The sequence below is a fragment of the Schistocerca americana genome, chromosome 9, assembly GCF_021461395.2.
Source record: "Schistocerca americana isolate TAMUIC-IGC-003095 chromosome 9, iqSchAmer2.1, whole genome shotgun sequence".
NCBI classification, from domain to species: domain Eukaryota; kingdom Metazoa; phylum Arthropoda; class Insecta; order Orthoptera; family Acrididae; genus Schistocerca; species Schistocerca americana.
In genome coordinates this window covers 192,690,510-192,714,845 of record NC_060127.1, presented here as the reverse complement: position 1 = coordinate 192,714,845, position 24,336 = coordinate 192,690,510, and the positions used below count along the sequence as shown (strand labels likewise).

Below are 24,336 nucleotides of genomic sequence, written 5' to 3'. Positions count from 1 at the left end.
CGAGGCCACTTAGCCACAGCACCTGGTGGCTGCATAAGTGTGAGTTGTGCACATACATGTGGGCATGTATGTGTTTGTTTCTTGTCTTGTGAAGGTTTTATCCATTTTTGATTTTCCATTACTTTAGCTTTAATTTTTGATGTCAGTAAATAGTAATCGGAGCAGATAAAATTCAGTTTATGAATAGTGAATTGCAGCCTGTCTTTTGATGTGCTGTGTACTGCTAGTAGTGAATACGAGTGTGAATGCACCGAATGTAATGTCACCACACTCGTGTACTTAAATCAGCCACTGACCGAATCATCACAGGCCAGCCACTAGAGGCACCTATAAAAGTGCCCACACGGCACTGTCTCCGGCACACTGTGTATCACCGACTCGTGCCTTTATATGTGCAGAGTAATGCTGACTGGCGGTCTCTTGTGTTCTTCTACTTTGTGCCACTCATATCAGTTGTTCTGTGCTTGTAATCAGAGCAGTCAAGAGAGGCATATTTCCATTATTGTTCAGAGGTTTATAATTAAAGCTACATCTGTGTTACTTGGATCAGTTTCGTGTGTTACTCAGTTACTACATTTCTCATCCACAATTAAAATATCATCAGCAATAATAACATCTGTAATGTTCTGCTGTCATCAATTTTTACTCCTTTGAGCTGAAACAGTTTTCTTTTCACCCGTGCATGGCACGATCTAGATATCTGTGGGTCGGAGGTATAGGATGCTATGGCACAATCGTATGAGTTTCTTGTCCCCTACTCAGAGTCCACTTTACCTTAGAGGTATACAACACCATCTGGACATAGCACTGTATACTACTGTATACTTCTGCACACACTGGTGGTACTAGAATAAACTTGAGGTCAGTCCAGTCAGTTTTACATGGGATTTGACAGCATTACCTCCAGTGTGTGTTTCGTACAACTTAATAATTATGAATCCAAACTCTTGTGGGTACAAAATTATGGCATTACTTAAAGGCAGTAATAGTGCTGCCTCAATGTTGTTGTTGTTGTGGTCCTCAGTCCTGAGACTGGTTTGATGCAGCTTACCATGCTACTCTATCCTGTGCAAGCTTCTTCATCTCCCAGTACTTCCAGCAACCTACATCCTTCTGAATATGCTTAGTGTATTCATCTCTTGGTCTCCCTCTATGATTTTTACCCTCCACGCTGTCCTCCAATGCTGAATTTGTGATCCCTTGATGCCTCACAACATGTCCTACCAACTGGTCCCTGCGGCTGAGTCACAGCTCTCGTACAAGATAAGTAATTTAAGTAGTAATAAACTGTTTTTAACACTTTAAACTAATTTATTACGTTAATTATAGTGCTCGTCATGCGTACCATTAAAAGTTTTTGTCTTACTCGCATATTTTCACAGTAATCACGTAAAGTTCGTTTTGTTTACATATCGCAGCTAGGCCGAACTTTTGAACTTTCAGATTAAACTTCATACCGCAATTTTAAGTGCATTTACTGATAGTTTAGTGTGCTAAATACGTTTGCTGCCCCTTTATATCTGTAGAGTATCGTCATCTCTTAAGTAATTTCCAGTAAAAAACTACTGAACCACTGTTTACATAGTCGCGAATAGGCCTAATTTTTCGTACACGTATTTTCATTGTTTTCTGGTAACTTAATTGTCATTCTGTCACTAAAATCGATTTGCACCATAAGTGTAAAGTGCCTGACGTGCCGTAGAATCGTTAGCTCTGGGGTCTGGTGTGATGGATGTAGTAACTTTTCATTGGGGCGATTGTAGTGGCGTGGGAATTGAGAAAATGAGCGAGACTCATCAGTGGTTCTGTAGGCTATGCAGTAGAGATAGGAAGATTGTGGAACAGGAGGGGAAAATTGCTGACCTTCAGGCTGAGTTAGATGTGGCTAGGCGAGAACTGGGTAGGTTAAGGGGGGAGAAGGGTAAACAGGGGTGGGAAGTGGCAACAGGCATAAGGAACATGCCAAGAAATTCTTCTGACAGCTTTGTTATTAATGTACAAAATAGGTTTGACCTGTTGCCTCAGTCAGAAACTGATGAGTCTCTCACAGAAGTAGTTGCAGACTGGGCTCAACAACCTTTCAGCAGCAAATTGAATAATAATGTAGGGAAGTCTGCAAAGAGAAAGAAATCTTGTTGCTAGGTAGTTCGCATGCAAAGGGTGTGGGCCAAGTTCTGCAGGATGAATTAGGGTCAGAATACCAGGTCACAAGTTTTTTCAAACCTAGTGCTGGACTGGGGCAGGTTACAGAGGATTTAGGTTCACTATGTAGAGGCTTTACTAAGGAAGATACTGTGGTTATTGTGGGCGGGCCGGGCAACAGTATTGACAGAGATCCGGGGTACAGCATAGAGTGTGACCTGGCAAAGATTGCATCAGCTTCAAGTCATACCAGTGTTGGGTTTGTGTCGGTTCTGGAGCACCACGACCAACCTCATTTGAGCTCTTCTGTCAGGAGAGTTAGTTTGGAGTTGGAACAGCTACTTGGATCTGGTGCAGGGTCACACATTGGTGTGGGATCTGTTGACTCGCTCTGTAGGTGGGACTATACTAGACATGGCCTACACCTCAACAAGAAAGGGAAGGGTAAACTGGCTGGGCTGATAGCAGGAAATTTAAAGGGGGGAGGAACTACATCTCATGGTGGAAACTCTTTTTTAGTGTAAGATCAGTGTCCAGTGGGAAACTCAGCCAGGCAAGTACTAAGATGTTCAAAAAGTTCAAGATACTCACAAAAGTAAAGTGAAAAATAATGTTAGTATATTTCATCAAAATATTGAGGGATTGAAGAATAAAATTGATGAGCTTCTGCTTTGTTTAGAAGATATAGAAACTGAGAATGTAATAGATGTACTATGCCTGTCTGAGCATCACATTGTCACTGATACGCAAAAGGTTAGCATCAATGGGTACAAATTAGCTGCACATGTAAGTAGAGATAATATGATGAGAGGAGGAGTTGCCATATATGTCAAAAGCTTCCACAGTGTAAAAAATTTAGAAACTAAAAAATTTTGTGTAGAGCAACATATGGAAGCATGTGCCACTGAACTTAAACTAAATGATGGAACTTCCATAATTGTAACAGTGTATAGGTCTCCCTCAGGGAATTTGCAGCTATTTCTAGAAAACTTGGATGCTTTGTTGTGCTATCTGTCAGACAGGGGGAAGCAAATTATCATTTGTGGGGATTTCAGTGTTGATTTGCTGAAAGAGTGTAATAGGAATAATGACCTTGTAGTATTACTCAGTTCTTTCAATTTGAGCTCCGCCATTGATTTTCCTACTCAGATAACAAAAAACAGCAGTACATTGATATATAACTTTTTTATAGACCAAGATAAGTTTAAGGACATAATTGCTTATCCTGTTGAGAATGGTCTTTCAGATCATGGTGCACAGCTAGTTACAGTACATGACATAGCTCCATGCAGTATATCAAATCAGACTTTCAAAGCAGTGAATTCAATTAAAAATATAAATATTGCAAACTTTAGGGAAAGTCTACAGCAGCTAGACTGGGATGAAGTGTATAAGGAACCTGATGCAAACTTGAAATATAACTTATTTCATGATACATTTTTAAGGGTATTTGAAAATTGTTTTCCCAAGAAAATAGTTAAACATAATTCCAAGAAAACATATAAAAAACCTTGGCTAACTAAAGGAATATGAATATCTTGCAACCGTAAAAGAGAACTGCATCTAACAGCAAGAGGGAGTACTGACCCCGAAATTGTTCAATATTATAAAAACTATTGTGCGGTACTAAGAAAAGTTATTAAAAAGTCCAGAAGCATGTGTATCATGTCTGAGATCAGTAACTCTGATAATAAAATTAAAGCAATTTGGAATATTATTGAAAGGGAAACAGGACAACCAAGAGCACAGGAAGACTTTAGTGCCATAAAACTGAATGACAAGTGTACTAACAAACAATCAGAAATAGAAAATATTTTCAATAATCATTTTTTAAATGTTGTGGAGAAAATAGGATCTAGATCTTCACTAAAAGAGGCAAGGCTACTAACAGAAGAGGCTATACCTGTGCAGTTTGAAACAACTGTAATTCCACCAACCTCTCCCTCTGAAATCAGTAAAATAATAAACTCACTGAAAAGTGAAAGCTCTTACGGAATTGATGGCATTTCCAGCAAGGTACTTAAAAGCTTGTTCCCCACAGATAATTAGGATTCTCAGCCACGTATGTAATAGCTCTTTGGAGTAGGGTGTTTTCCCCGATAGACTGAAATATGCCATTATAAAACCATTGCAGAAAAAGGGGGATACGTCAGATGTCAACAACTACTGCCCAATCTCTCTTCTGACAGCTCTATCAAAAATTTTTGAGAAAGTAATGTATTCAAGAGTAACCTCCCATATCTGTAAAAATAAAGTACTAACAAAATGTCAGTTTGGTTTTCAGAAAGGCTTCTCAACAGAAAATGCTATATACGCTTTCACTGATCAAATATTAAATGCTCTGAATAACCGGACATGACCCATTGGTATTTTTTGTGATCTCTTAAAGGCGTTTGATTGTGTAAATCATGGAATTCTTTTAGATAAGCTAAATCATTATGGTTTGAGTGGGGCAGTGCACAAATGGTTTAATTAATACTTAACTGGAAGAATGCAGAAAGTTGACATAAGTGGTTCATGTAATGTTAAAACAACAGCTGATTCCTCAAACTGGGGGGCTATCAAGTACGGGGTCCCACAGGGTTCGGTCTTAGGTCCTCTACTGTTCTTGATATACATTAATGACTTACCGTTCCACATTGATGAAGATGCAAAGTTAGTTCTTTTTGCTGATGATACAAGTATAGTAATAACATCCAAAAACCAAGAATCCAGTGATGTAATTGTAAATGATGTTTTTCACAAAATTATTAAGTGGTTCTCAGCAAATGGACACTCTTTAAATTTTGATAAAACACAGTATATATAGTTCCATACCGTAAATGGGACAACTTCAGTAATAAGTATAGACTTTGAACAGAAGTCTGTAGCTAAGGTAGAATTTTCAAAATTTTTAGATGCGTCCATTGATGAGAGGTTAAACTGGAAGCAACACATTGATGGTCTGCTGAAACGTCTGAGTTCAGCTACGTATGCTATTAGGGTTATTGCAAATTTTGGTGATAAGAATCTCAGTAAATTAGCTTACTGTGCCTGCGTCCATTCACTGCTTTCGTATGGCATCATATTCTGGGGTAATTCATCATTGAGTAGAGAAGTATTCATTGCTCAAAAACGTGTAATCAGAATAATTGCTGGAGCCCACCCACGGTCATCCTGCAGACATCTGTTTAAGGATCTAGGGATCCTCACAGTAACTTCACAGTATATATATTCACTTATGAAATTTGTTGTTAATAATCCAACCCAGTTCAAAAGCAATAGCAGTGTGCATAGCTATAACACCAGGAGAAAGGGTGATCTTCACTATGCAGGGTTAAATCTGACTTTGGCACAGAAAGGGGTAAATTATGCTGCCACAAAAGTCTTTGGTCACCTACCAAACAGCATCAAAACCCTGACAGATACCCAACTAACATTTAAAAATAAATTAAAAGAATTTCTAGATGACAACTCCTTCTACTCATTGGATGAATTTTTAGATATAAATTAAGGGGGAAAAAAAACTTAAGCATTAGTGTCACGCAATATTTTGTGTAATGTAATATCTTGTACAGACATCTTTTATTAACCTGACACGCTCCACATCATTACGAAGTGTCGTATTGATGATCTATGGAACAAGTATTAATCTAATCTAATCTTCTTGTCAAGTTGTGCCATGAACTCCTCATCTCCCTAATTCTATTCAATACCTCCTCATTAGTTATGTGATCTACCCATCTAATCTTCAGCATTCTTCTGTAGCATCACATTTTGAAAGCTTCTATTCTCTTCTTGTCCACCTCAATAGGTAAGCTATAATGTTTTCTACAGTTATTAATGAATAATGAGGTTGTAAACATAACATAACTTATGAGGCATTTGTATTTCACCAGATGAGGAACCATTATGTGGTCTGTTTTGTTTGAGAATCAAATACTAATCCAACTAACTATCATACTATTGGCAGCGAAGAAGATGTAAGGGAGCATTCGAGTAACAACAAGCAGCATGCTACTGATTGTGACAAAACCTATGAACCTTCGAGTAGGACAAGTTCTGATTTGGATGACAATAAGAGTACACGGAATCGGTCAAAGAGTAGGTTAAAAAGCAACAGTAATGTTCAAACTATCACAAATGAAAAATAAATACTGAATGTACTAGAGGAAGATTTATACTGAAGCAGTGATAGTGAAAGTGCTGTTAAAAGTTGTGTAGTTTTAGAAATGAATGAACGTGTGGGAATGAATGTAAACAATAAAACTAATATTCCACAGCAATGGAAATGTAATGCCCATAAACACAAAGTAGCTGGTGGAAGGAATATGCCAATAAAAAACTGTTCCTGCTAAAGTGTGTAGGATGAAATGCTCAGAAAAACTGCTTGAAACTGAAAGACAGATTTTTCATTCATACTGGCATGAGGAAATGTCTACAGATATGAAAAGGCAATTTGTTGGCACGTGTGTTGAACTATATAGTACAATTAGTTCAAGAAAAAGAAACTTAACCTCGAATAAGTGTAAAGAAAACACTCTATTTTACTGCAAATGGTGGACGAGTTAAGGTGTGCAAGATTATGTTTTTTAACACACGTACACTCAAATACAGCTGTAGTAAACATTTTAAAAAACGTGGAGGCAGGTGGAGTAGTAAGAAAAGATCAAAGGGATAGGCATATTCCAAGCAGAAAAACACCTGATGAAACTGTTGAACAAATTAAGAGACATAGTTCTTCTTTCCCACATTATGAAAGTCACTACAGTAGGGATCAGTGTGACAGGAAATATTTAGGAAAGACACCTGTGATACATGTGATATGTTTCTGATACATGTGATATGTTTCAGGCAGAGATGAAAAGTAATCTGACTCCAGAAGAAACAGAATCTGTTGGAGCTGAGCATACTGCTCATCTGAATGAATCAAAAAACAGGTACCTTCTAAAAAGTAATGACACTAACAAGGCAAGAGGAACACCAACACACAAAGTGTTAACCAGAGACATTAAGAAATGTTTGCCATCCCCACTTATATAAAATGGTATTAGTGTCTATAAAAGGAAACTTTGGGCCTTAAATTTTACCTTGTATGATGCATCAGATTCCTCAGTTAACTGTGTAATGTGGGATGAGTCAAAAGGAGGGCAAGGCAGAAACGAAATTACATCAGCAATTTTGAAGTGGGTTGATAGTGTCATAACTGACAGTGGCATGGAAGAAATCACACTTTGCACAGACAACTGCTGTGGACAAAATTTGAATGTGAATATTATAATGTGTTTTTTTTCTGGTTATTGCATAAGTATCCACAAATTAGGACCATAACTCAGAAGTTTCTACTAAAAGGCCATACCCATGTGGAGGCTGACAGTGTTCATGTGTTAATAGAGAGGAAATGGAAGAAATTGAATACTATGAGGATTTTAACACCTTGAGACTGGCAAAAATTGGTAAGACACACTTCCAGCAAGTACATTGTTCATAATATGAAACTTCAAGATTTCAAAAGTTTCAATTCACTGTATGCCACAAAAGACTCTGAAAGGTCTCCCCTTATTCAGGGGAAAATGGATGTGGAGAAATTGCCATTTTTAGTATCAAAGAGTGTGCAATTACAAGTGAAACATGAAAACATGGGAATTCTGTACTTCAAAACATCTTCTGATGTGACAAAAAACAGGCCGACTTCGTTAGGTTATGCAGACATGGACTTACATTTCCAGCAGATTTTAACCAACTCTCAGATGTCACAAGACCTGTTTCACTGCAGAAATATAATGATTTAATGGCACTGTTGCCATATATCCCTTCAGTTTGTCATGCATTTTATAAGAACCTAGAACGTGCACGTAATACAAACATAACCGACTAACCGGAAGAAGACGTAGATGTGATTTAGGACCAAATTTGACATTTATGTTCATACAGCAACTTGTACCACTATGTGAGTAATGTTCTGTTCATGTAATATATTCTTACAGTGAAAGTGATGTGATTGAGTGATATTATTCATTGAATACCAAGACCTATATGCCACACAATGCAATATGTTTGCGAGAGGTATACAACACCATGTTCATTATATATCTTCAAAACTGGTACAAATTAAAAAAAAAAAAAGACTATTACATGTGAAGCAACATGATACTTAATGTTCAAAGTCTAAACTGACCAAATTTCATCACAGTGATGCTGTATTTAAGGGAGAACATGGTAAAACATCTTCAAATTGCTCTCCTGTAAAATTGACATAGTACCCTATACCTCGGACACAGATATATGTTAAAAAGTCTAGGCAACTTGATTTGAAATTATTTGCTAATTATTTAATTGCACCAGGTTTATTGCTATTTTGATGTTGTTGTATAATGGTATAACACAGTTTATAATTTCTTTTATTTTTTATTTCGTTTCTTTAGTTAACCTGATCTAATTATGGCCGTCAGACCCCCCTTACATTGGACCAAGGCTCCACACATACAGTGTGTATTACATCACAATTATGTAAGAAAATAACAATTTTAGTATGACAACTAGTATTAAAATGATTTGAGTGCCCGCACTGGCGGTGCGCCTAAATTATACTGACTATGAACCAACAAAGGTAATACAGCATAACCTGTACTAGTGCAGCTGCAGTCACTAATAATAGTAATAATAATAATAATAATAATAATAATAATCCCCGTGGAGGCCCGGGAAAAGAATAGGCCTCCGGTATGTTCTGCCAGTCGTAAAAGGCGACGAAAAGAACAAACCACTAATAGGGCTAACCCCCCTTTTAGTGTGATTAGTTGGTTCAGGACAGAACTAAAGAAGCCTCGGACAAGCGCCGTCATGGTCGGGGACGATGCTTGAACCCTATGCCCGCCCACAATGGTAACGACACTGCTAGCCAACTGGAAAATGATTTAAATCCAAATAGAGGTGTTTTGCAGGATATGCTTCCTGCAACCACCCTAGAAGGAAAACAAAGACAGAGGATGAGATGGTGAGATGAAGTTAATCGACACCTCATGTTCTGTTATTACCAAGCAACAGATCACAAGTATACACAACATTTATTACCAGATACCCAGAATTAAAATTTTTAACAGAACAACGACTAGCTGATCAGATCCGTGTAGTAATAAAAAATAACAGGATACCCCAGTCAGAATTAGAAAACATCAAACAACAAGTACAACAAATACTGGAACAAAATAATGTGCAATCAGAAGAAGAAGAAAATACAGTAATGGACTCAAACATCCCAGAGCAAACAAACAAAGAACAACACGCACCAATTAAACAATCAGAGGAAAACGAAATCTTAAGACAGCCACCAGAACAAGCACAAATAGAACACGAAGTTACACAGATGTTAGATATAGAAGAAAAATTTCAGCTAACATATATAGAATACAAAGACACAAATACAGACATTAGACCATTCTTGCATAGACCACCAAATAACCCACAAGTCGAAACAACAATAAAAACTATCAACACAATCATACACAACAAAATAAATGAAAACACAACTATGGAAGAGTTACAACTACTGGTTTATATAGGAGCACTCACTACACTAAATATACACACTAGGCAGAGATCAGAACCAACCAACACACAGAAGAAACCCACAAAACTAGCATGGCAACACAGGCTACAGATCAAAATAGAAAAACTGAGAAAAGACATCGGACAGCTAACACAATTTATAAGAAATGAAATCTCGGAAAAAAAACGAAAAAGGTTAGGTAAAATCTCACAACAAGAAGCGACAGAGCAATTAGACGAAAAGAAGCAGAAATTACAAGCATTAGCCAAACGACTCAGAAGATACAAAAAAAGTGAAAATAGAAGGAAACAAAACCAAACATTCAACACAAACCAAAAGAAATTTTACCAGACAATAGATAACACACACATTAAAATAGACAATCCACCAAACATAACAGACATGGAACACTTCTGGAGCAACATATGGTCAAACCCGGTACAACATAACAGGCATGCATGGTGAATACAAGCAGAAACAGACACATACAAGATGATACCACAAATGCCCGAAGTGATAATTTTGCAACATGAAGTCACCCGAGCAATTAATTCTACACACAATTGGAAAGCCCCTGGAAAAGATAAAATAGCAAATTTCTGGCTAAAGAAATCCACCTCAACACATTCACATCTAAATTATTTAACAGTTACATTGCAGACCCATACACATTCCCTGATACTCTTACACATGGAATAACTTACCTGAAACCTAAAGATCAAGCAGACACAGCAAACCCAGCAAAATATCGCCCCATAACATGCCTACCAACAATGTACAAAATATTAACTTCAGTCATTACACAGAAATTAATGACACATACAACACAGAACAAAATTATAAATGAAGAACAAAAAGGCTGTTGCAAAGGAGCACGAGGATGTAAAGAGCAACTGATAATAGATGCAGAGGTGACATATGAAGCTAAAACTAAACAAAGGTCGCTCCACTACGCATATGTTGATTACCAAAAAGCTTTTGATAGTGTACCCCACTCATGGTTACTACAAATATTGGAAATATACAAAGTAGATCCTAAATTGATACAGTTCCTAAATATAGTAATGAAAAATTGGAAAACCACACTTAATATCCAACCAAACTCAAATAATATCACATCACAGCCAATACAGATTAAGCGTGGAATATACGAAGGAGACTCATTAAGTCCTTTCTGGTTCTGCCTTGCTCTGAACCCACTATCCAACATGCTAAATAATACAAATTATGGATACAATATTACTGGAACATACCCACACAAAATCACACATTTGCTATACATGGATGATCTAAAACTACTGGCAGCAACAAATCAACAACTCAACCAATTACTAAAGATAACAGAAGGATTCAGCAATGATATAAGTATGGCTTTTGGAACAGACAAATGTAAGAAAAATAGCATAGTCAAGGGAAAACACACTAAACAAGAAGATTACATATTGGATAACCACAGCGACTGCATAGAAGCGATGGAAAAAACGGATGCCTATAAATATCTAGGATACAGACAAAAAATAGGAATAGATAATACAAATATTAAAGAAGAACTAAAAGAAAAATATAGACTAAGACTAACAAAAATACTGAAAACAGAATTGACAGCAAGAAATAAGACAAAAGCTATAAATACTTACGCCATACCAATATTGACCTACTCATTTAGAGTAGTGAAATGGAGTAACACAGACCTAGAAGCACTCAATACACTTACACGATCACAATGCCACAAATATAGAATACATCACATACATTCAGCAACAGAAAGATTCACATTAAGCAGAAAGGAAGGAGGAAGGGGATTTATCGACATAAAAAACCTACATTATGGACAGGTAGACAATTTAAGAAAATTCTTTCTAGAACGAGCAGAAACTAGCAAAATACACAAGGCAATCACTCATATAAATACATCGGCTACACCACTGCAACTTCATAACCACCTCTACAACCCTTTAGATCACATAACATCAACAGATACGAAGAAAGTAAATTGGAAAAAGAAAACACTTCATGGCAAGCACCCGTATCATCTAACACAGCCACACATCGATCAAGACGCATCCAACACATGGCTAAGAAAAGGCAATATATACAGTGAGACAGAAGGATTCATGATTGAAATACAGGATCAAACAATAAACACCAGGTATTACAGCAAGCATATTATTAAAGATCCTAATACCACAACGGATAAATGCAGACTTTGTAAACAACAAATAGAAACAGTAGATCACATCACAAGCGGATGTACAATACTAGCAAATACAGAATACCCCAGAAGACATGACGATGTCGCAAAAATAATACATCAACAGCTTGCCTTACAACATAAACTTTTAAAACAACACATTCCTACATACAAGTATTGTTGTTGTTGTGGTCTTCAGTCCTGAGACTGGTTTGATGCAGCTCTCCATGCTACTCTATCCTGTGCAAGCTTTTTCATCTCCCAGTACCTACTGCAACCTACATCCTTCTGAATCTGCTTAGTGTATTCATCTCTTGGTCTCCCTCTACGATTTTTACCCTCCACGCTGCCCTCCAATACTAAATTGGTGATCCCTTGATGCCTCAGAACATGTCCTACCAACCGATCCCTTCTTCTGGTCAAGTTGTGCCACAAACTTCTCTTCTCCCCAATCCTATTCAATACTTCCTCATTAGTTATGTGATCTACCCATCTAATCTTCAGCATTCTTCTGTAGCACCACATTTCGAAAGCTTCTATTCTCTTCTTGTCCAAACTATTTATCGTCCATGTTTCACTTCCATACATGGCTACACTCCATACGAATACTTTCAGAAATGACTTCCTGACACTTAAATCAATACTGGATGTTAACAAATTCCTCTTCTTCAGAAACACTTTCCTTGCCATTGCCAGCCTACATTTTATATCCTCTCTACTTCGACCATCATCAGTTATTTTGCTCCCCAAATAGCGAAACTCCTTTACTACTTTAAGTGCCTCATTTCCTAATCTAATTCCCTCAGCATCACCCGACTTAATTAGACTACATTCCATTACTCTCGTTTTGCTTTTGTTGATGTTCATCTTATATCCTCCTTTCAAGACACTGTCCATTCCATTCAACTGCTCTTCCAAGTCCTTTGCTGTCTCTGACAGAATTACAATGTCATCGGCGAACCTCAAAGTTTTTATTTCTTCTCCATGAATTTTAATACCTACCCCGAATTTTTCTTTTGTTTCCTTTACTGCTTGCTCAATATACAGATTGAACAACATCGGGGAGAGGCTACAACCCTGTCTTACTCCCTTCCCAACCACTGCTTCCCTTTCATGTCCCTCGACTCTTATAACTGCCATCTGGTTTCTGTACAAATTGTAAATAGCCTTTCGCTCCCTGTATTTTACCCCTGCCACCTTTAGAATTTGAAAGAGAGTATTCCAGTCAACATTGTCAAAAGCTTTCTCTAAGTCTACAAATGCTAGAAACGTAGGTTTGCCTTTCCTTAATCTTTCTTCTAAGATAAGTCGTAAGGTCAGTATTGCCTCACGTGTTCCAGTGTTTCTACGGAATCCAAACTGATCTTCCCCGAGGTTGGCTTCTACTAGTTTTTCCATTCGTCTGTAAAGAATTCGTGTTAGTATTTTGCAGCTGTGGCTTATTAAGCTGATAGTTCGGTAATTTTCACATCTGTCAACACCTGCTTTCTTCGGGATTGGAATTATTATATTCTTCTTGAAGTCTGAGGGTATTTCGCCTGTTTCATACATCTTGCTCACCAGATGGTAGAGTTTTGTCAGGACTGGCTCTCCCACGGCCGTCAGTAGTTCCAATGGAATATTGTCTACTCCGGGGGCCTTGTTTCGACTCAGGTCCTTCAGTGCTCTGTCAAACTCTTCACGCAGTATCGTATCTCCCATTTCATCTTCATCTACATCCTCTTCCATTTCCATAATATTGTCCTCAAGTACATCGCCCTTGTATAGACCCTCTATATACTCCTTCCACCTTTCTGCTTTCCCTTCTTTGCTTAGAACTGGGTTTCCATCTGAGCTCTTGATATTCATACAAGTCGTTCTCTTATCTCCAAAGGTCTCTTTAATTTTCCTGTAGGCGGTATCTATCTTACCCCTAGTGAGATAGGCCTCTACATCCTTACATTTGTCCTCTAGCCATCCCTGTTTAGCCATTTTGCACTTCCTGTCGATCTCATTTTTGAGACGTTTGTATTCCTTTTTGCCTGTTTCACTTACTGCATTTTTATATTTTCTCCTTTCATCAATTAAATTCAATATTTCTTCTGTTACCCAAGGATTTCTACTAGCCCTCGTCTTTTTACCTACTTGATCCTCTGCTGCCTTCACTACTTCATCCCTCAAAGCTACCCATTCTTCTTCTACTGTATTTATTTCCCCCATTCCTGTCGATTGCTCCCTTATGCTCTCCCTGAATCTCTGTACAACCTCTGGTTCTTTCAGTTTATCCAGGTCCCATCTCCTTAAATTCCCACCTTTTTGCAGTTTCTTCAGTTTTAATCTACAGGTCATAACCAATAGATTGTGGTCAGAGTCCACATCTGCCCCTGGAAATGTCTTACAATTTAAAACCTGGTTCCTAAATCTCTGTCTTACCATTATATAATCTATCTGATACCTTTTAGTATCTCCAGGGTTCTTCCATGTATACAACCTTCTTTCATGATTCTTAAACCAAGTGTTAGTTATGATTATGTTGTGCTCTGTGCAAAATTCTACCAGGCGGCTTCCTCTTTCATTTCTGTCCCCCAATCCATATTCACCTACTATGTTTCCTTCTCTCCCTTTTCCTACACTCGAATTCCAGTCACCCATGACTATTAAATTTTCGTCTCCCTTCACAATCTGAATAATTTCTTTTATTTCATCATACATTTCTTCAATTTCTTCGTCATACATACAAGTATACGTCACAAAATGTACTGGAGAATGATGAATACAAATTATACTGGAACAGAACCATTATAGCAGATAAAACAACGCCACATAACAAACCTGACATCATACTCACCAATAAAAAGAAGAAATTAAAAAAAAAACAACTAATCGAAATATCCATACCCAATACAACAAATATACAAAAGAAAACAGGAGAAAAAATTGAAAAATACATCCAACTGGCTGAGGAAGTCAAAGACATGTGGCATCAGGATAAATTTGACATTATACCAATTATACTATTAACTAGAGGAGTCATACCACACAATATCCACCAGTACATCAACGCCATACAGCTACATCCAAACATATATATACAACTACAGAAATCTGTAATTATTGATACATGTTCAATTACGCAAAAGTTCCTAAATGCAATATAACACATACCGTACAGTTAAAAGGAAGTGACGCTTGATCAAGGTCCGCGTCAGTCCATTTTTAACCGGACTTAACGTCTGAGAAAGTGAAGATAATAATAATAATGACAACATAATAATAATAATAATAATCATAGTCACAATAATGTACATTATTTTGAAGGCATGGTCAAGTACAGCTTCAAGAAATTTTTGAAAAATCGTGATTTGCACACACATTGTATTGTCACTTTATTCAGTCATAAATAGACATCATAATCAGATGTATGACAACCCACCCAGCATCATGTCATAAACTAACAAGTCAGTTCAACTCTAAATCTATATAGAGGAGACACTGAGTTGCAAACAGACACAACAAAAATACCACTATACCTTTGAGCTTTCAGCCAAAAGGCCTTCTTCCAAAGTAGAAAGTGCATGCGCGCGCTCACACACACACATACACACACACACACACACACACACACACACACACACACACACACACACAAAAGCCACTGTCTCTGGCAATTGAGGCTGTGACTCAGTGTGTACTTGCTATGTTGCGTAGCACTTTATCCATCATTTGAGTTCAACTCTAAATCTGAAGCATATATAGGTTTAGAGTTGAATTGACACATTCGTTTGTGACATGATGCATCATAGTGGTTATAGGTTGTCATGCATCTGATTACTATGTCACAATACATTTGAAGATGATCTGTTTATGACTGAAACTGGTTGTTAATAAAACTGGCAATACAGCTGTGTGCATGTGTTGATTTTTCAGAAATGTCTGTAGTGCGTTTTGGATTTTCATCTCCTTGAAGAATCTCTCATAAGACTTTTCCATTTACTGAATTGAAGTCATGCAGAGTTCCCTGGTTTCTGAAATCTATAAATGCCAGACGAGTAGTTAGGCTGGATTCTCTGGAATTTTGTATTAGTTGATCAACAGCCAAAACATCAATATATGAGTGTTCATTTCTAAAACCAATTGCTTGTTTGATTTGCAGATAATTTTTATCATGTTCAGTATTCTTCAGTATAATTTATATGTAGTGTTAAGGACACTTATAACTTTGTAAGTGATTGTATCATTGCTGTTGCCTGCTATGTTGCCTGTTATTGCCCACTGCCCACAAAAGGGTTAACCTTTAGTGGGCTGTGGGCGATAAGGTTCCCACTAAATGTATTTCTTTAAGGGAATATGTGGTCACACTTTTGTACGCTCCTGACATCTAGTGGCAGTCTGCTGCACCAGCTGCAGTTTCTGTTTGTTGTGAAATATAGCCTTCACGACTGTGGAAATTATATATCCCACCAAACAATGGTGTTTTAATGGTTCTTGGGAAGTATGATTATCACTGAAGTAGTTTCTGGAATGAGCTTGGGAAGTATACTTATCACAAAATTAATGTGTCATTTGTGGTCCTTGGGAAGCATACTTTCCACCAACTTAGGGGTATCTCAAAGCCTTTGGGCATACGTCTTACCTTCTCTGTCTATGCCTGACATCTTGTGGTAGTACACTCCAAGTGTATGAAAACCACTACAGCAATCAGTTTCTGTTTGTTGTGGGATCAGCTGTTGTCGGAACACATTGCTTCACTTCTGAAATATACATTATTGTGACCTGTAACAGCTCATACCTTTATTGCTTGATAATGATTCCAGTATTGTGGTCAGTAAACCTTAATATCAGTAACAAATAAATTTTAAATAAAGTAGAAGAAAACATAAAATAAAAAGAGAAAACACTGTTCATTATTTTTGTATGTGTAATGGTAACACATAACAACTCGCAAAAGGGAAGTGGGAAATCCATTTACCACTATAGTTTTAATACTTCACAATGGAGCTGTGGTAATATACGTACCACCATATTTTTTTATCCTTAAGCGAAAAATAAAATTATCAAAAAATAAATGTAGTCAACTGATCACAGTTCTAATAGGATAACAAAAAATTATCTTTGCTGAGTTGCTACAAAAAAATGCACCTGTGAAAGGGTGAAAGATTAGATATTACTTTATATTCTTGTATTGCAGGATGAAATCAGTGAACTCAAGCAGAAGCTGGAGGTAATGACACGTGAGGTGGAACAGCTTAAGGAATGTGTGTCATCTGCAGAAGCTCAATTGCGAAAGGAACAGTCAGGTATCTGGTGGCCATTGTGTTCAAAAGTAAGTTAGATAGTTAGTTACATGTTTTTCAAATCATATACACAGCACTTTATCAAAAAGATACACTCCTGGAAATTGAAATAAGAACACCATGAATTCATTGTCCCAGGAAGGGGAAACTTTATTGACACATTCCTGGGGTCAGATACATCACATGATCACACTGACAGAACCACAGGCACATAGACACAGGCAACAGAGCATGCACAATGTCGGCACTAGTACAGTGTATATCCACCTTTCGCAGCAATGCAGGCTGCTATTCTCCCATGGAGACAATCGTAGAGATGCTGGATGTAGTCCTGTGGAACGGCTTGCCATGCCATTTCCACCTGGCGCCTCAGTTGGACCAGCGTTTGTGCTGGACGTGCAGACCGCGTGAGACGACGCTTCATCCAGTCCCAAACATGCTCAATGGGGGACAGATCCGGAGATCTTGCTGGCCAGGGTAGTTGACTTACACCTTCTAGAGCATGTTGGGTGGCACAGGATACATGCGGACGTGCATTGTCCTGTTGGAACAGCAAGTTCCCTTGCCGGTCTAGGAATGGTAGAACGATGGGTTCGATGACGGTTTGGATGTACCGTGCACTATTCAGTGTCCCCTCGACGATCACCAGTGGTGTACGGCCAGTGTAGGAGATCGCTCCCCACACCATGATGCCGGGTGTTGGCCCTGTGTGCCTCGGTCGTATGCAGTCCTGATTGTGGCGCTCACCTGCACGGCGCCAAACACGCATACGACCATCATTGGCACCAAGGCAGAAGCGACTCTCATCGCTGAAGACGACACGTCTCCATTCGCCCCTCCATTCACGCCTGTCACGGCACCACTGGAGGCGGGCTGCACGATGTTGGGGCGTGAGCGGAAGACGGCCTAACGGTGTGCGGGACCGTAGCCCAGCTTCATGGAGACGGTTGCGAATGGTCCTCGCCGATACCCCAGGAGCAACAGTGTCCCTAATTTGCTGGGAAGTGGCGGTGCGGTCCCCTACGGCACTGCGTAGGATCCTACGGTCTTGGCGTGCATCCGTGCGTCGCTGCAGTCCGGTCCCAGGTCGACGGGCACGTGCACCTTCCGCCAACCACTGGCGACAACATCGATGTACTGTGGAGACCTCACGCCCCACGTGTTGAGCAATTCGGCGGTACGTCCACCCGGCCTCCCGCATGCCCACTATACGCCCTCGCTCAAAGTCCGTCAACTGCACATACGGTTCACGTCCACGCTGTCGCGGCATGCTACCAGTGTTAAAGACTGCGATGGAGCTCCGTATGCCACGGCAAACTGGCTGACACTGACGGCGGCGGTGCACAAATGCACAAATGCTGCGCAGCTAGCGCCATTCGACGGCCAACACCGCGGTTACTGGTGTGTCCGCTGTACCGTGCGTGTGATCATTGCTTGTACAGCCCTCTCGCAGTGTCCGGAGCAAGTATGGTGGGTCTGACACACCGGTGTCAATGTGTTCTGTTTTCCATTTCCAGGAGTGTAGTTACGGACTATTTATACATGATGTGTTTGTGAGCATGCCTACATGCTGGCCATTTAAAGATTAAATTACTAGGTAACGCTCTAACTTAAATTTAGCAACAATGAACATATTTGCCTTAATGGTTATGAAAATATGAGTGAAAATCAGTTTGTGTTCTACAGTAGTATGGGTACCAGAGAAACCTTATTTCAAGTGAATATTTTTATGCAAAAATGCTTAGCTATGAATCAGGATATAGTTCATTGATTATGGATAGGCTTTTGACAGAGAGTGACTTGACAAATTGGTGAGCCTATTGAAAGAAAGTGAAACTGCAGAATATTCAGATAATTGAAAACTTATACTTGCAACAGATGTTATCAGCTGTTACAGAGAATTATCAGAAGACATTAAGATAATGTAAGGAGTAAGATAAGGTTGTGTGCTTTCCCCACTCCTATTTAACACTTATTAGGAAGCAATCTTTAGGGAAGGTATATCAAATATAGAAATAGATATAAAAGATATGAATATAACAGAGGGAAACATTCCATGTGGGAAAAATATATCTAAAAACAAAGATGATGTAACTTACCAAATGAAAACGTTGGTATGTTGATAGACACACAAACAAACACAAACACACACACAAAATTCAAGCTTTTGCAACCCACGGTTGCTTCATCAGGAAAGAGGGAAGGAGAGGGAAAGACGAAAGGATGTGGGTTTTAAGGGAGAGGGTAAGGAGTCATTCCAATCCCTGGAGCGGAAAGACTTATCTTAGGGGGAGAAAAGGACAGGTATACACTTGCACACACACACATATCCATCCGCACATATACAGACACAAGCAGACATTTGTAAAGACCTTTACAAATGTCTGCTTGTGTCTGTATATGTGCGGATGTGTGTGTGTGTGTGTGTGTGTGTGTGTGTGTGTGTGTGCGCGCGCGCGCGCGCAAGTGTATACCTGTCCTTGTTTCCCCCTAAGGTAAGTCTTTCCGCTCCAGGGATTGGAATGACTCCTTACCCTCTCCCTTAAAACCCACATCCTTTCGTCTTTCCCTCTCCTTCCCTCTTTCCTGATGAAGCAACCGTGGGTTGTGAAAGCTTGAATTTTGTGTGTGTGTTTGTGTTTGTTTGTGTGTCTATCAACATACCAACGTTTTCATTTGGTAAGTTACATCATCTTTGTTTTTAAATAGATATAAAAGTTAATTTAAAAGCTATTATTAATACATGCTATGCTGAAGACACACTAGTATTGGCAGAACACAGCTACAGACACTGTTTAAGAAGTTATTAATGTCAACAACAATTTTGGTCTCATAATGAATTTTAGCAAAACCAAATCATGATTATTAGCAAAACTGCAAAGATCTCATCTGGTATTACTATCAGTACCAAACCCACTGGAAGGATATCAAAATGTAACCATCTCAGTACTAGGATCAATAATAAACTTGATCAGATCCTGGAAATCGGTAGCAGATCTGAACAAGTTAGACCAGCCTTTTTAAGGATGAGATGTTTGTTACCGACAATAATTTAAACTTGCAACTAAAATTCCAAACGAGTCCCTTATTCTTTATTGGAAGGCATCACTGAAGAAGATTGAAGTATTAGAGATGTGAATGTTGTAATGAGTGTTAAAAATGCCCTGGACACAAAGACTTACCCGTGAAAACATTCTAAAGTAAATCAGTAATGAGAAGGCAATGGAAAACCCAATCAAAACCAGAAAACTTGAATATTTTGGCCATATCATGGGAGGAGAGAAATGCAATATTCTAAGACTGATAATGGAAAGAACAGTTGTAGGGAACAGATCAATAGTGAGAAGATGAACATTTTGGCTACAGAATGTGAGAGTGTGGTTTGGATGCACTTCTTCAGCTGGTTAGATTGATAAAATCAGAAACAAGATTAGTCACTATGATACCTGACCTCCAAGGAGATATGACACCTTAAGAAGAAGGTGTTAGAAAGTTCTGGCAGAATATAAATAATTTAAAAGGTAACAACTCGTTGAATAGTAGAAGTGTGGAGTCATCCACAGCCACATAAACAAGACTGAAAGCTGGCTAGGTTTTGGATAAATTCGTAAAAAAAGTCTGTGGAATAGAAAATTTTACCCAGAAGATATGATTTTAGGCTATATTTCAATTTAGATGTACTATTAGCCAGTCATTTTATGTTACTTTGCAAATTTTCAAAGCTTATGTGGCTGCATGTTGAACTCGTGTTGAGCCATTGACAGCTTCAACAATGAATAATAAAGGTCAAGTGTTTTCTTGATGTTGTAGCTGTTGCCCTCATCATTTTTCTCCGGTTGTGGTGGGTTACTTATGACAAGTTTCCTTACATATTGTGAGGGAGTGGTTAAAGTGCCTATCTCCTTGAATAAGCACCTACAAGATTATTGTTGGCAAATAAGATATACTATTCTCCTTGCTAACTTTTGGGCTTTCGATCAGTGATGATGAGGACAACACAACACCCAGTCTACAAGTGGAGGAAATCTCGAACCAGGCCCGCTGCACGGTAGACAAACACGTTGCACTCAACTCAGCAGGTGGACAAAATCTGGGGATTACTTGAAGAGCAAAAGCAGCTGAACCTAATTTTTCAGACAGTTCAGTAATATGTTTCATCCATTGTCTTTGTCAATATGAACAGCCAAAAATCTACTGATTCCAGTACATGTGTTACATCAATTATTGCTCTCTCTCTCTCCATTTGTTGTACAGAACTGAATATACCCCCTGCCGCCCCAAAATTAACGTATATTTGATTATCAGAAAACTGGTCATTTGAGAAACATAGTAAAGCACTTGTTCTGTTTCCTTCTCTGTAACACAGTTAATACTATACTTGTTTCTTCTGTAAAAAGTACCAACTGTGCCTGATGTTTATTCAGTGAAAGGTGGAAAGAATAGTAGTGGGCCCAAAATCAAACACTGTGGTACTTCCATTGTGATTCTGAGACACTCCTTTCAACATTGTTGGAATTATACAGCACAACTTATGAATTCTTTTTGTTAAGTATAATTCAAACCTTTTTGTAGCATTGCTGAAAGTCCAGAAGGAACGGGAGGCGCTTAGGGCAGAGCTACAGCAGACACGGGAGACACTGTCAGCGAGTCGGCAGGAGGTGGCGGCTCTGAACCAGGAGGTGCGCCGCCTGCAGCAGACCATCCACGAGGGTGAGATGGAGCGCCGCCGCCTGCAGAAGGACATGGACAAGGTACGGCCACAGATGACCGAACAATATCGTTAGGCTATATCTACTCCTACATTTACACCTGTTTGACATAAGCCACAGTACGATGTGTTCTCTTGGCTGTTCCAGTGTTCTCGGCAGTGAGGATACGTAAACAGAGTCCTTAATGTATCCCCAAAGGAAAAAGTCACAGGGGACAGTGCCCCATCATCTTCATCACTGTGTCCAATCCAGCAATGTTTCTTTATTGAGAATGTTGACACGATACAATGTATCCGATGAACAATTTCACACGATTGACATAACACTGCATTTGAAAATAATGGAGTGTCGAAATCCTTAAGGTGTTTTTGGAAATAATAAAAGTGTGGTCGAGACATAAGAAAAATTATGAAAGTGCATCCAAACGATTGGTTCATCTCACAGCATTTTCACGCAAATTTCACTGCTTTTTTATTTACAGACACATCCTGTGTCTTTAAATTCCTAAGGAAATTAATTCCTCTACAAAGGAAGTGGCTTACAAAACATTTGTTCAACTAATGTTTGATTATTGCACATCAGTTTCAGATCCTGTCAGGTTAGATTAATGAAGGAGGCAAAGAACATCCAAAGAAGAGTAGCAATGTTTGCCACAGGATCATTTAGCAAGTGCCAGAGCATTAGGGAGGTTGAGATGGAGAACAAACTTAAGTGGCAGATGTTTCAAAAGGGGCACGGTGCAGCACAGGGAGACTTGCTGTCAACTATTCTGACACTGTGTGTTCCACGGGGAATCAAACGGCTCATTACTTCCTTCCACATGCACGTTGCAAAATGATTATGACAGAAAATGCAGATAAATTAGAGCTTACTTTGAGGCTTCCTGAGCATTACTCGCAAAGTGGAAATATTATTGATATCACACGTATCCTCCATCATACAGTGTAAGGTGGCTTGCAGAGTGCAGCTGAAGTTGCAGAAATAAACAGTAATGAAGTTTTCAGCTTTTGCAACAATATTTCTGGACACAATGCTAAGTAAGAGATTGTATCACTATGATAAATGCATAGCTCATTGAAAAAGAAAAATGGTATTCTCTGATGCTGAACTATCTCATAATATGTACAGCTACAGCTACGTATGCACTCAGCGAGTCACTCTGTGGTGCGTGATGGTCTTTTGTACGATCGTCTGTCACTCCCATCGTGCTCCACTCAGGAATGGAGTGTGAGAAAAATTACCCTCTGTGTGGATCTCTCTTATCTATGTCTTTTGAATAATACACTTGATGTACAATGGAGGAAGTGGAAGTGTTTTACAAATCCATAATCTTTCACATACGTGTATCAGGTAACAGGATATCATCTTCCTTTTTGAAATTCCCATCCGAGATATTTTAGTATCATCATAACACCCACTAATGATTGAATTTTCTTTCCTTTACCTCGAACCGATGAATCTTGATTTTCAGTGTGACATCTGCTTTCCCTGCAACTGTTTTTGCGTAGTAGATCAACTTTAGCTTACTGTGACTAGTTACACCTAGATATTTTGTGAATTTTACTGTTTCCATTTATGAAATGATTACATGGCATTATTGGGTGGGGGACCCTTTCTGTGGCTCTGTGGATGCCTGGTGCAAGTTTTTTTACACACATCAAAAAAAGTTTTGCATCACCCCGGTTCCTAGAATTCGTGAAGATAGGGGTTGGCTGTGGGTATTGTATCACAGACACAGTCCCTTTGACGGTACAGAGATGTCACTAAACCCACCCAAAGATGAAACAACCTTGCACAAGCAGCACCTATTAGACAGAGAGGGTCCGACAGCCAGTCAGTTCCAGTCATTCCACCAGGAAGGAGGTACATGGTTCGTGTTGTCTGTAGTTCGACCGTGCCTAGACGGTCAGTACCACAGTTTGATTGCATCCACAATGTTACCTTTTGCCAAGTAAGGGCTCTCAACAAGGGAAGTGTCCAGGCATTTCAGAGTGAACCAAAGTGACGTTGTTCAGCTGTGGAGGAGATACGGAGAGACAATGACATGCCTCGCTCAGGCTGCCTGAGTGCTACTACTGCATTGAATGACCTCTACCTATGGATTATAGCTCAGAGGAACCCTGACAGCAATGCCACCGTGTTGAATAATGCTTTTTGTGCAGCCGCAGATTGTCGTGTTATGACTCAAACTGTGCGCAATAGTCTGTGTGACGCATAACTTCACTCCTGACATCCACAGCGAGGTCAATCTTTGTAACCACGACACCGTGAACAACATGCCGAATGGACCACTCAGGATTGGCATCACATTCTATTCACCATCAGTGTTGCATATTCCTTCAACCAAACAATTGTTGGAGAAGTGTTTGGAGGCAACCTGGTCATGCTGAATGCCTTGGACACATTGTCCAGCGAGTGCAGCAAGGTGGAGGTTTCCTACTGTTTTGGGGTGGCATTATGTGGGGCCGACATATGTCACTAGTGGTTATGGAA

The 24,336-nt window shown here is 39.1% G+C and overlaps 1 protein-coding gene across 1 annotated transcript in view; it reads left to right on the top strand.

The window, feature by feature from the left end:
- The window catches only part of LOC124550809 (cilia- and flagella-associated protein 58-like), a 281,635-nt gene that overhangs the window by 150,600 nt on the left and 106,699 nt on the right, over nucleotides 1-24,336 (top strand). Inside the window, exons 12-13 of the mRNA XM_047125536.1 lie at nucleotides 17,029-17,137; nucleotides 21,707-21,885. Coding sequence (XP_046981492.1) covers nucleotides 17,029-17,137; nucleotides 21,707-21,885 — 288 coding nt within the window. The remainder of the gene's footprint in view (nucleotides 1-17,028; nucleotides 17,138-21,706; nucleotides 21,886-24,336) is intronic.